At 47.2% G+C, this 14,597-nt stretch overlaps 1 protein-coding gene across 3 annotated transcripts in view; it reads right to left on the bottom strand.

Moving 5' to 3' along the window:
* The window catches only part of LMF1 (lipase maturation factor 1), a 207,288-nt gene that overhangs the window by 28,943 nt on the left and 163,748 nt on the right, over positions 1-14,597 (bottom strand). For all 3 annotated transcript variants that reach the window (XM_072878190.1, XM_072878189.1, XM_072878188.1), the window contains one exon: positions 153-336. In XM_072878190.1, coding sequence (XP_072734291.1) covers positions 153-336 — 184 coding nt within the window. The remainder of the gene's footprint in view (positions 1-152; positions 337-14,597) is intronic.

The following is a 14,597-nucleotide window of genomic DNA, read 5'->3' on the forward strand; positions in this document are numbered from 1 at the left end:
CAGGCACCCTCCAACCCACAGAGGAGATGGTGCAGGGGCAGAGTCGTCTCCCTGCCCACCCATATTTGCTCCAGAAGGAGACGACAGCTTTTGAGATAAGCACACCAAACACACCTCTGCACAACTTTTTCCCTGCTCCGGGAATAACTCACCGTATCGCAGGGGAAGCTGCTCGCCGGTTGCCTCTTTGAGCTGCATCTGTGCCACCCGCTCTTTCACCCCTCCTCGCTTGGAGCTGAAGAGGAACCCCAGGCTGGCGTCGTCAAAGCAGGCGATGCTGGGCACGATGGTTAGCCAGTTGAGGAAACTCAGGTTTCCACTTACGATCAGAAGCACCTAAACGGGAAAGAAGGCAGCAGAAGGTGTTGCATCTGCTTAAACGACAACAGAAAAATGCACTAAAGGGAATGCCGCATGGATTTCAGCACCCTAGCACGTACTTTGCTGATTTTCCATGATTGCAACAGCGATGGCAAACCTCTCCCTCCCTGCCCAGGCTACAGCCCAAAGGTACCCCACTGGCTTGCAACGCGAGCTCTGCCCTTGCTTTCAGCAGGAGGAAGATCAGGCAGGGTATAGTGTGACTTGATTTCCATAGTGCTCCCAGTGACGGCACAGCGGTTTGGCCCCAGGGGAATCGTCCGCTTCCTGCTTATGCCGATGTATCTGTGACAGCCACATTCCTGAAACCCTTCAGGAGGAAATATTGGACCTTCTAATTAAACAGCAGCATTAAATATAGAAGTGTGCATTTTTTTAAGAGGCGCTTTTTTTTAATTTTAGTTTTTATTGGCCGTTTAGGAGAATGTCTTGCATGTGTAAGGCAGAGAAAGTGGAAAAATCTGCAAGCCTTAAGAGGAATCTCTGTAAATATTTGTACACATAAGGAAGAGCTTTTTGTAGGCACGTATTATTTTTTGTCTTGCTCTCATGGTGACTTGAAAAATACGAGGAACTTCCTTGCAGTTCTCCAGCAAGGCCTAATGAGCATCAGGCGGTTGTGTTTGGGCACTGCCCATCAGCCTTGGTCATGAATCGCATCTTCACAGCACATGGCTTCATTTGGCAGCTGTGAAGACGTCGCTTCCTCGCCGTCCTCATACGTCAGCCACGGGGAAGGTGCAGGCACAGCCTTGCTCAAGGCACACGCCAAACCCCGGCAGAGCTTTTTGTTAGAGCTTCATATAAACCCGAATGCACAGAGCAATTTCTGCTTCTCACAAGCATTGGTTTTAATTTCTGTTTTTCCAGCCTAAACTTATTAAAGCCCAGCCTATACTCACTCTTTTTTTCTAAGCCGGTATTTTACCTGTTCATAGCCCCCCCTGTTTTATTTGTACAGTTACATCCCTTCTCCTCCTTTACCCTTTCAAGCAAGCCAAACCGCTCTGGTCTCCTCTCCCAGAGGACCCCCCTGCCTGCTTATCCCAGCAGCCATGCCCTCAACCCGAGCAAGGTTCGATCAATCTTTCTGGGTGCTGACAAGGACCGTACGGAGGATATCAGATGGGTCTCACCAGGAACTCGTACAGCGATGCTACCATTTCTCATGCTCAACCAGAACTACCCCTCCCGCTGTGTTTTAATGCCGCATTTATCTTTGCCGCCGGGGTGTCACATTAGTGCTTGCCAGCCCACGCACACAAGTCCCCCTACACATAAGCAATTTCCAAATACGTAATTCCCAGCATCACACAGATGTCCCTGCTCCTAACCTATGGTGCATCATCCCGCGTGTCGCACAGCCTAATTTCATCCCATCTGCTCGTTAACCTTTGGAAGGCAGGAGGCTGGGCTGCACTGACACCACCAAGGATGCTGAGAACTGACAGACTCCAAAATTCATTGCTTTTCTTTCATACACAATATGCTTTTTAACCAAAAGCAGCCGAAGCATTTAATTGCTCCATGTTTCATCCGAGAAGGGACTGCTGCCAGCTCAGCCTTGCTGACACCAAGACTTGCACCAGATGCAGAACGGACATCGTGGACTTGCTCCAGTACCAGCAAAACGACGTGTCAAACGAAGCCAAGCCCAGGGCGGTGGCCGTGAAGACACCTCTGGGTTTCCCTGGGGCTGCCCAGCCATCACAGCTGTCACAAAGGAACGTGTTAGGAGCGACTTAGCGCGTTGGCATAAAACGATATATGGGAATCCACGCACACAAAGACAAGAAGAGAAAAGCAGCTGATGCCTGTTTGGGACTATTTGAGTTTTGAGGTTGATTTGGATTCTTGTCCCATTAGTCACATTACTTAGGGTTTAGCCTTAGCTGTTCCTCAGACACGTTAAAACAAAAGAGGAGGAATAAAGGGAAGAAAAGAAAGTAGTCTCACCATCTTATCCATAAAAAATGAAGGTTATAAAGCTGACTTAATGTATTACACATTGAAAAATAATGCCCTGATGTAACAAAGTCATTTATTTTTCAGCCTTCAGACCAGCTAATGAGAACTTCCCCCACCTTCCAGCTGGGCTGAAAGCTGTAACCTTGATTGGCACCGCTATTATTTTATTTAAAGAACACTCCTCCATTCACACAGATGAACTTTATCCTCCCGTGAACTGTTTACTCACAATTTTTAGCGCATGTGGCCAAGGAAGACTTTCAGGACACTGCAAGACCAAACACACGAAGCCACGACACCCCCAGCATCCCACCACAGGCGGAGGAGCCGGAGTGTGGACCGCACTCCTGCCAAATTAACCTCAGCTCCCTCACTGGCCCCCCACTGCTCTCCTCCTTTCAGTGAACAAGCGACGAAGCTTTCAGAAACCCTGAGGAGATGCAGACGCTGAAGGACCGACCACAGAAACAAGAGGCACAGCTGAAGTTCTCCGTTGCTCCTCCAGCCCACGGATGCACCCAAAGACAGCGGGTCTCTGGAGGAAACCCAGCTGCCCTTGAGAGCTGACTCAAGTCAAACACAGGAAGACCCCTTGGGAGCTGGAGACCATCACAAACTTCCCACTCCCACGGCAAAGCACACCTTTGGATCTGCCTTCTCCAACATACACAAAAACTCCACCATGAACACCAAAAAGCTGCATCCCAAGCAAAGAGGAAATCTTAGTGAACTTTGTAGGTTCTCCTCCTCTGGCCAGGATGATGAAAGCTCACAGAGGTACTGGCAGATATCAACCCCACTGTGTCACGTATCACGTAGCCACTATCATGGTAAAACTTACTACGGCACAAGACAGACCACGTAACGGAACAGGTCTTTGGCTAAATCCTGGGATGTCTGGGAACACTGCAATATATGTTTTACATGTTCCTTCATGCTGCCCTTGGCTTTTAGAGAGGTGTTGTCTCTTGACCTCACTCAGAGGTCTCCAACCTCTGCTGGGGCTTGTTTGAGAGCAAGGTCTCCACGGCAGTGCCAACCGTATGGCTGGGGACAAGGAAATGAGCCCACCGCCTTACTTCACAAGCAGCACACTTCCTTTGTTTTCAGGGGCTTTGGGGCATTACCTGGGGGTTTGTTATTAGGATTTTGTTTTACTCACGTCACACGAGGAGGCTCCAATTGCAACGTGGACCCGTTTAGCTTGGACTTGCCAAAACAGATGGTAAGAGGACAGTTCCTGTCCTGAAAAAAACTAAATCTAAACATACCAGACAAAGTAAGATCAAAATTAGGATGTATTACAGCTGTGTTACAGGCAGAGAGCGGAAGAATTTGGGCCCCTAATTCTTATTTCAGCCATGCTCTCTGGGGATATCACCCTAAAGAAACTCAATCAGGATCACCTAAGGAGTCCTGCAGCAGAACCTAAAACAGGACCCAAATCTCCCAATTACAAATCCAATGTCTTAATTACAAGTCCCGTCCCCCCCCCGAAATACCTGCGTGCCCAAACGTGGGTCCCCGGCGTTTCCCTGTGGTTTACCCCCATCCAGCGTGCCCTCTCCTTCCCTGAAACAGGCCCGCTGCGGTGCTTGCTCCCCTGCTCAAAAATAAGAGGTGGTCTCCCAAAATACTATTCCACAATGCAAACATCAATAACACCTGCACAACTTCGGTCTGAGGACTTTCAGCCAGTGTTCTGTTAAAAAGACCTATTTTTTCTCATTAAAAATGACAACAAATAAATGTTAAAAACATGTCATTTCATATTTTATATGATTGGCACCATTTTTTTTAAATACGGTGATTTGCAAGTTACAATTTGCAAAACCCCAGCAGGACTCTTCAGTAAGAGAGTCACATAATCTTAAAAAATTGAGAGATCTGACCAACTACAGTAAGTAACAAAAGTCCTAACTATTATTTCGTTAAATAACCGCTTATTTATCCTGAGTTGGATAATTATCCAGAATTATGAGGGGAACAAAGTATTTAAATCTGAATTACATACACGTTAGGTCCTTGAACATAACACGTTATACTCGAGGTTTGGTTATGCTCCCCCTTTGACCCGAATGTGATTTAGTTCAATGCATATTAATCAGCCTGTATTCATTAACAGGCTTCTCACTTAGCTACTTGGTTGGGAAACTCTGATCCTTTTCTGATGTGATTTGCCTCGTGCAATTGCAGTAAGATTAAGAAAATAGCTCTGCCCTTTGCCACTTCTGCCGAGGCTCGTTTTACAGCTTTGTACGGAGCGACTGGGTGGTCCACGGGAGGTTTTTTCTAGTAGTGATTCACCTCTCTTTATTGCTTGGAAGTCAGAAGCAAGATATCTTATTTCCACCAGCCCTTAAAAATCAGGGGATTCAAAAATAATACAAGTTTGGCGTTTGCTGGTCTGTGGGTGGAATCACGAACCTGACACATTTTTAATGTCAGTTATTCTGACCGAGTCTCGATGCTCACGCCAGCCGCTGCGACTGCTGCCCGGGCACCGGCAGCGGATTCAAACACGGGTTAATATTATACCCGTGTGGGGTATGCCCGACATATGCCCGAGGGGGGCTGAGCACCGCCAACCCCTCAGCTTTGCAAAAATAAGCCTCAAAGGAACTCCCGCTTCAAAGTCAATTAACAGGAAAACAGATAATTTTTCAAACGTGCCGACGGGTGGCTGTCCGAGCAAACGTTTGCCCGGCCGCTTTTGCACGAGGTGTATGTTATTTGATCGATGTGCCCGGCGGGCATTAAGGGTGAAGCTTTCCCAGCTGAGCAACCGGTGCCTTCTGCAGCGCTGATCCTGCGAGCGCAGCATCCCCCGGGGTTAGTGGATCCTTTGCGATTCAAACTAGTATTTGCCTTGGCAGGCAGCGCACGTTTACCTAAATCCTTCCTTTTCTGCGTGAAACCTCCTAAGCCTCCGTGTCCTGCTCTCCCTGCCCTGGCAAAGCGGAGCCGCCCTGGTTCCTGGCGGGAAGTTTAATTTAAGATGAATTTCTCAGGGCAGCGAGGGCAGAGAGCTCCGATCAGCGAGTGCTCACCTCCTGCCCCGGGAACTGAAGGGGGGGCACGCCGGACGCTGGTGCTGGTGATTTGGGGTAAGCCCCCAAACTTCCCAAGGTCTTATTTCACCCACGTGCAAAGCAGGTGTGTGGGTGCTGGACCTCCTCTGCACCCACGTTTGGGGGCAAGGACACCAAACCCCTCCAGGAGCTGGTGCTGCTGGTCTGGCAGAGCACGGAGAGGAGCATCGCTGCTCCTTCCCCATCGGCTGCGTGAAGAAGGAGAGTTTGTTGCACGCATCTCGCAGTACTTTCAGCCTCTGGACCATGCCAGGCTTGGCCCTTCGGTGCTCCTACCGCGATCGCAACCCAACCGTATCTCCGCATCTCCGCCCTCCGGACCTCTGCTGCAGTGGATGGGCTGTGCTCTCCCTACCTTGGGCTTGATTTGTGTTTACGGAGTGTCTTTCTCTTGCTGGACAATATTTAAATGCACAATTATAACAAACAGATGGTATCAACCCCTGTGGTGATTTTCAAAAATTTTTTATTAAAGCACAGTATTAATCATGGTAATTGGGTAGGAACTTTAAGGTTATAAAACTACAGCATGTCTAATGAGCGAGCTCCTTATAGGAGGAACTGAGGTTTTTAATCTAATAATGTCAGTTTTATGGATTATGACTGGAGTTTTATGAAGTGTGATATGAAATACTGTGGATTCATGGCTCTCACTGGATTAATTTGGAAAAGTAGTTTTCCTGGTTCTAGGCCCAAAAACAATTATTCCTTACATTTCTGTCCCCTGCACTGTTACCAAACCCCTGTCAGAAAATGGGCACCTACACCCATAACTTTTTTACAGGTTAGACTTCTTTGTTTGACTGGTTTTTATTTTTTTAAATCACAGATTGTTATAAACATACAGTAGGTAGGAGAAGCTCATATTCTGTGTAGCAGACTGTATATTTGTCCAGAAGGAACAACAACAGGCTGTAAACTCTTAAACACGGTCGAGGGCTGGCTGGAGCTTGCAGGCTCCATCCGAACATGGGGACATAGTCACCGCGCAGCACTGGAACCTTCTGATATTAAGCCATTGGCACAGAAGAGCCAAAACTGGGGTGCCGGGAAGAACTAATTTATTTAAAGAGAAAAACGTAGGAGCAGAGGGCTGGAAGAGACTTCAAGAAGCCGTCCAGTCTTTCCTGCTGCCCCAAGGTAGAGTCGTCTCTACACCGTAGTGTGGTTGTCTACACTCTTCCTAGAAGCGTTGTTGAGGGATGGAGCCAGGTCCCTGGCCTTCCTGGGCTACCTGCTCCACTGCTTCACTATCTTTAAATTATTCCTAATATCTAGCCTGACTCTTCCTTGACAATATTTAATCCCATGACCCCTTCTCTGCTCACTGGCATCAAAGACTGTTCTCTTCTATCTGCAATAGCCTTTCATATAGCTGAAAACTGTCCTTTGTCCGCTGCCTCTTCCCTCCCAGTAATGTTCTCATTTGGATTAAACGATCCCAGTTGGTCCCTGGGATCATTTGTGATCTTGTCTTGTGAATCCAGTCTCTAGATCTCTGCTTATTCTCACCACCCTCTGGATTTTCTCCAGCTGGGACATATCTTTCCTGAAGGGAATGCCCAAAACTGAGCTTTTAGCTCTAGCCTAACCAGCGGCAGAGAGCAGGAAGGATTTATATACTCGGAGCACACAGAATTTATATATTCCAGTACGATGTTTGCCCTTTCTGCAACAGTGCAGCCCTGCCGACTCGATCGCATTGCCAAGATTATTCTGAATACTCATCACGTGTGCCAATACCCTCTACCTGGGCATGGTCTACTAATATTAGACATCATTAACGAAAACCCTGAATATCCCTAGGGAGACCCCGGGGAAGCCCCCTTGATAAATCCTTCCCTCTGACAGTGAGACACTGATAACTGCTGAAGAGACTTTCCAACCCATTTTGTTTGCCGGACGGTATTGCCTACTTCTTACAGACCCCATTTTCCCAGGTTGTTTATGAGATTTTATGTAAAACAGTTTCAAAAGCCTCAGTAAAAGCATATATTGTTTATCCTCTAGTCCTGTGCCTTGTTTTGTCAATGAAGGAAAGAAGACTGCTTTTACACCGTCTGCCCTTGGCAAAACCACGACGGCTGTAGTTATCCCCCTTGTTTTTTGGAGGTATTAAGAAATGGCCCGCTTCATCATTTTTTTCCCAGTATTTTTCCAGTAATGGCTCTGTAATGTCCTGGCTCTTCCTTTTTTCTCTCTTCAGAAGACAGGTACTTTATTAGCTCTTCTCCGTTCTTTCATTACTTCACCTATGTTCTATGAATTCTCAAAGATAATCACTAATGCTGACAGGATTTCAACAACCAGCTCTTTAACAGCCCTAGGATAGATTTCCTGAGGCTCAGATGATTTGAAAAGATCTAACTTAGCTAAGGACTCTCCAGCTCTCCCCTGCTTGTGGCTGAGGTCATCCTGCTTTGTTACGGGTGTTAATTATACCGACAGCCACGTGAGACGGGACTTTTTAGTGATGACTGTTACAAAACAGGCACTAATCATTTCAAGATAAAACACAGACCAAATTTATCAATTAAAAAAAATAGGACGTAGAAAAAAACAAAAGTAAACCTCCTTCCTTGCACACAAAATAAACAACAGCTTACTTACTCTGTGCTAGTGAAAGCTGGAGAAAAAAGAGCCCAGCTCATCTGTGTGCTGTCGAAACTGCCGTACCGGGTCCCCCATGGATCTTCTCATGGCAGATCCCCAGAGACAAATGCGATCAGCTCAGCTGATCGGGACAGCAAAGACCCCCTCCTCCTCATGGACCTGCTGCTGGATCTCCAGAACTTAAGAACGCTCTTCAACGGACTTTGCATGTCACCAAGGAAAAGAGGAAATCAGCCTTTTAAGCCAGATTTTAGGGATTCTTATGAAGGAGCAGATGTGAGGAGGAGCCCATGTCAGCACCCAAGAACGCGTGTGCCGTGCTCTCTGGAGCTACCAGGGAAAGCGCTGGCATTCGGCACCGGCAGGACCATCTGGCCCCCATCCCTTTCCATCCCACGCGCAACAACGGTGCTACTCCACGGCCAGACAGGGCGAACGGCAAGGGTCCCAGCTGAGAGAAATGCCTGCACCAGACTTATCTCCCATGGTTGAGCAAAGGCACTACGGGCTGCTCGGCTCCCCATGGGAACCAGAGAGAAGAGGGAGTTTGGAAATGACCCAACCAGGCCATGCCTTTGAGCAGAGGGGGACAAATCCTGGTGGTACAGGTGACACCAAGGGAAAGGGAGATTTGCCATCACCCACCTCAAGCTGTTTGCCCAGTCCCCTGGCATCGCTCCTCTGCCGGCTTGCTCTCTTTCTGGCTTTCCTCTGGGCACCCAGCAGCCGGGCTGGGTGAAAGGCGGATGGCGGCACGCTGGTGCCACTGGAATTGAAAGCACGAGTGCTACCGGCTGCGCTGGGGACACTTCATCGCCCACAGTCTCTGTGCCATCTGTGCCTGGGATGGATCTTTAGAAAGAAAATACCAGTGTTCTCCGAACGGGCATACATTGCTTTGGCTTTGGTTAAGCGGTTAACTCCGCTCTTCCGAAACCTGCGGCCCCGCCACCAAGGAATCTCCTACTTTTAGGACAAGCTGAAACTCATAACATCAAAAGTCGGTCCTTCCTGTAAGAGATAGCAAGGACAAGCCTCAAAAGCCAAATTTGATTTGAATGTGCCTCCAGTTACTTGCGTACCATGAAAACATAGCCTCTCACAAAGAAAAACAGGCTATCATTCCCCCATCTGGTTTCAGTTTGAAAAATACTTATATATGTAGTTTTTCCTGAAAGTTATTGTAGGCACAGGCAAAAAATTCTCATTAAATGACAACAGCAAGAACATTTAATTTTCCCCTATTATTAATTTAATCTCTTGTTAACTTCTTGATTCAATATTTGCGTGGGGATTCAATCTCTGCTTTGCAGAGCTATTTAGTGCAGAAAAATACATAGGAAAATAATTACCTCTGTCCACTTGCTCTGTTTTAGACAGCAGATAAAATGGTTTTGTGAATCCCACAGAAATTCAGAAAGCTATTGGAAGGACCAGGAGAAAAAGGAGCCAAGTCAGTTGTACCGGTAAGATGAGAAAGAAGGACGTGGCTTAACTTCGGTTTACTTTTGGACACGCAGGCAATTAGGTGATCTCACCTTAATTCACGTTACAAAACGCAGCCCCCAAGAGAAAGCAAACTCCCTTTCTCCATCCCTTACCTGCTGTGGGAACACCTGACCTCAGGACACCTGGATGCTCCTCAGAGACCTCAGCCCTGAGTTTCCAGAAAGGGTGGAAGCACCTACCCAGCTCACTGGGAATATCGTGGAGTCAGGAAACAGCCCAAATTTGGTATCCGAAACATGATTTCATAGGCAAAGGCTGAGTATTTCCTTCCCACAAGATGATAGGAGAGAACCCACATATTACTACCACATTTAACACAGAAATAAGAAAATAATAAACCTTGAGACGCCCTTTGCAGAGTCGCGCGCACGCGCTGTGCACCTCTAGTTAGCGGGGCGTCACTTGGACATGACCAAAGATATGTAAATGATTAATTTAGAGCCAGAGGAATTAGCTAGAATTCAAAGCATTTCATAATTCACATGCTATATACAGATTTTTGTTTGCCTGAGTAGCTATGGCTGGGGGCTTGAAGAACTGTGTTAAAAAACCCCCATGTTTATCCCTAAAAAGCAGAGGTCAGTATTTAAAATATTTATAAATACTTGTATAGTTAGAGACTTCCCTGAAGTTATAAATGTAGAATGGAAATACTGAGGAATAAAGTAACTATTGAGGAATAAGTACAGATGCACAAATGCAATCGTGCAGCAACCTGAACTAAAATTTGTCCTTGAACTGGGTCAGATTTTGACATATTACAAATTGCACTGTAAGGCTTTTGCGATCCCCAGTCTAAGTACCTGGTCTAAAGTTACAAACAGAACTGTGCTAAAGCAATAGGGAACCAAACCCCTTCCATTCCTGTTATATACCCAACATTTGTTCTTGATCTAAATGTGAAGCAATATAAATGTCTCGCTCCATACTCATTTTTAATTTGTAGCTATATGAACCACCTACTGTAGTTCCCACAGATTATGGGATTTGACTGCGGAGCATTTCTATGGATAAGCACAACTTCCAGATTTTCAATGGAAAAAATTTTAAAGGGAAGCAAGAGAGTGAAAGTGGAGTGATTACGGTTTTTTATATATATATAAAACCAAATCTCACGCTTCAGCACTCCACCTGACCTCCAGTGATGAGCGGTCAGAAGCACGGACGGACGGCGGCTCAGTGCAGGCTGCCCCTTCTGAAACACCCAGGGCTGGGGCTGGGATACTGGGATGAGAGACAAGTCCAGTGCCAAAAGGGTTAAACTTAGTTTCTTTTATTTATCACATAGCCCAAGATGTTGTAGTAAATATTCCTATTCCAGGAAATTTCCTACATTTAACTTGATTACCAAGCATTGTGTGTGAAGTTAGGATCGGTTGCTCGCTTTGGGTCTGAAACACAACCGGACTCCTCCTGTCCTGCTCCTGCAGAGCCGAGATACGTCTCCGAATTACTGACTTTGACACATTTATTCTGCTCTAAAGCTTTGTTACGTAAAATACCTCTTGGTGTTGCTTGATCTGTTGATTCTTTTGCTAAAGGCTACAGTGTTCCACATTAATATATTACAGGCTAGATAACTGCCAAAGGACTGTTTATGTAAGTGCTGGACTAATATAAAATGAAAGAATAATTTTAGAGAAGGAAGGAATTGTTTGCTGCTCTGCTCCGAATTATCAACATCTTTCCACCTCTGATAGTAAAGTTACTTTCTAAAGGGGGAAGCTGTCACGAAGACGCTTAACGGCAAAAACCGTTCAACACCCTATTTACTTTTTTACTAAAGACCAAAGGGCATTTTCATGGACCAGCAAATCTCAACAAGCTTTTCAGCAGCATCCTACATTAGAGGACCTATTTCAGATAATGTCTTCCTGATTTTACTCCAATTTGCTCCAAAACGTTGACTTTAGTGGCAGACCTCCTAGATTAGGATGCTGTTTAAGGGGAGGAAGGCAAGTCCAGGTAAGACCAAGTCCTCTAAGTTTGGGACAGAGGGTTTCTCCACAGACAACATGTCAGCCCATGAAAAGGGGATGGCAAAAGAGCGAGGGAGACCGTCTCTACAGACCCTCAGCTTTTGAGCTCGTACAGGGATAACTCAGAAACAATTCTAGCTGCTAACCCAAACCAGCCCTGCCCGCAGGTAATACCCACGAGGCACCGGCTCAAAACACTAACCATTAGCAGAAGACTTGGCAGGTCACTACCAAAACTACTATTGCTGTCAGGAGGAGGTGGAGCAGCAAGAGGCAGAGCTACCGGAGTGAACTACCCCGTTGGTTTGTACCAGCATGAGGTCAGGATCTGGCCCCAATTCAGTCCTGAGAAAACCGTATTAGCATGTAATTATGGGGCCTTGTGTGGACTTTGAAACAGGACGTAAAACCAAGTTCCTGATTACTCATGGTCATAAAAGAGACCATGGAATTTTCTATGAAGCCGGGAGAAGCAGGATGCAGAAGATCTCAACCCAAACTCCAAGTCAGGTTGTTACAACCAGGGCACCGCAGCCCTTCCCGGCATCCCCGCAGGACCCCGCAGCCCTGGCAGCCGCTCCCTCCGGCACACAGCCGAGGAGCGGTGACGTCCCACCGCCGGCACAGAGCTCCAAACGTGCTGTTTGCAAAATGCTTTAGGATCCATCCACAGGACAAGAGCGCTGTGGAAAACCAGAGCATTGTTCCCCCAGAGCACGCCTGGGTTTCTTCACTCGGCGCGAGAGCAGCGCTCGTTCCGATTAGCTCATTTCATCAATAAAGTCAAACAGCACATTAAAAAATTTCTACATCTATTAACGGTCCAAGCGTTTCACTAACCAGCTCCGTCCCGCTCATTAAAAATACTTTTATAGGAAATGTAGAGTTCAAGTCCAGCAGAAGTGCTCTGCTTCAGTGGTATCTCCAGATGGGCTATGCTGGAAAGAGCCCCACGCCATGCTCTCCAGAGGGACGTCAGGCTCTGCCCTCCATCTGCCTCCTCCACAGGGAGAGCAGGTTGGAAAGGATTTTTTTCCAACCATAATTTGTGGATTTATCAAAATATTACATGGGCCAGACCCAGCTCTGAGCACCTTCCCTGGGAACCCTGTTCCCATCCAGGATGCTTGAAGACCATCATTCTGGTTTGTGGGACACCATCAAACCTGAGCTTACAGAAGCGACTCACAAGTGGAATTGCCATCCTGTGCCTGATATTTTCTTCTTGTAGTAACAGCAACAGGGTCAGGCTACGGACTCCTCGAGCACCCGCTCTCTCCCCATGCACAGCCCCAAACCGCTGACTGCCCCAGCTCCCAAGCCCCGTGGCCGGGGCCGCGGGGAGACGCGTGTGCTGGGCAGCTTGCATGTCAACGGGGAGCAGCTATGAAGCCAGCTCTGTCACCAGTGGAGAGAGTCAGACACAAGATAAGGCAGACCAATAGCAAATAAGCTAAAAGCAGTTACCTGACTGTAAAAAACGATAAATTGTTTTTCTTCTCTTGTTAGCACGGCAGTAAGGTCTTGGAGTGCAACGGCAGCGGTGTTTAATGACGAGCTCTTGCCTGTTTTGGTTAACAACCAGCAGCTGGTTTGTAATATCAAAACCAACTTTCTTACTGAAAAGTGATTGAAGAACGCACCCGTGAAAAATTGCTTCACAGCTTCCTTTCAAGCTGGTTTCAAATTTGAGCTAGACACCTAGTAAATAGCATTACAGCTTTAAAAAAATAATCCTAAATATAACCATGTCTTTTGGACGGCACTAGCTGGACTGGGTAACGCTTGCCTAGTCAAGTTGTTCTCGGAGCATTTTGCTGCGGGTTATTATTTTTCCTCTCTGCTGAGGTCTGCTACATACTCGGATATTAAGACATCATAAGAAAAATTCCAACATGGCAATTAATCATTAACTGTCATAGTTTTCCATAAGGTGCAAATTTCAGGTTATAAAACTGTCAAAAACCTAAACAGTTGCACAGGCTGCTTGTGCTGCTGGCTGGATGCGCTTCTGGAAGCGGCTGCAGACAAATACCTGCGGTGCTGCGGGCTGCAGCACCTCGGGAGCAGCCGGGGCGTCGCGCACCCACGGCAGAGGCCGTCCCCGTGGGAAACCGCGTGGCTGCCGAGAGGCGGTCGTGGCGTGGTCCCGCACTGCTCACGCAGCCGGACCTCCAGCCGGTGGGTCGTCCCTGCGAAACCACCCGGGGTGGCTGTTACTTGTGATGCAAGGTTTGGTAGGAGCCCGCTGGACATCTTGTCCACGGCCTGCGAGTCACGCTGGAGGTGCCTTTGGTGAGCCATGGAGCACATGGCTCATCTTCTAGTGGATGGGAAACAAGGAGGGAATGTCAGCCGGATGAATTAAGATGATGCGAGGATGTGGGAAGCCCTCGACAGAGGAAATGCTGCCTTTATGCTAATAGATTATACATCCCCTTGAATGAGAGGACCTTGGGTCCGTATTCCCAGGGAATATGGAATAAGGGACTAAGGAGAGTCACTTCCACGTGGTGGTGTTTTGAATTCAATCGTGTGCAAAAAAAAAAAAAAAGTAGAAGGCCACTTACTCAAGTGGCAAAATTACAGCCCTTCAGCTTTACACGGTAGCAGGGACCAAGAACGCCTCACTAGGCATCCCTAGCACCTTGGTCTTTCCCAAAAGGCACGTGGGCTCAGGCACGGCAGGTTTCAGAGGACTGAGACCAGCGCAGAGCCCCACGGGACCTTTCCCACCAGCTTCAACAGGATGAGACACTGCAAGGACAAACCGGCGGTTTGACTCACGAGCTGGTCAAACCACAGACGCCATTTCATTTGCCGTTTCTGCTTCAGAGCAAGCATTATCTCCTGATATTAACATAGAGGAAAAGAAGTATTCGGCAAAAGCATTTTTCTCCCTAGCAGAAATAATCCTTGTTTGAGGTCTGTCCTGTTTTAATTGCAATCTGGAATAGCTGTCAATAGGCATAAATCAATAACTCGCTCACCAATTACACGGCACAGCACAGAACTCCACTGTAATAAAGGCTAGATGATTATTGAATTATCAATA

Source organism: Ciconia boyciana, chromosome 13, assembly GCF_034638445.1.
Source record: "Ciconia boyciana chromosome 13, ASM3463844v1, whole genome shotgun sequence".
Taxonomy (NCBI): Eukaryota; Metazoa; Chordata; class Aves; order Ciconiiformes; family Ciconiidae; genus Ciconia; species Ciconia boyciana.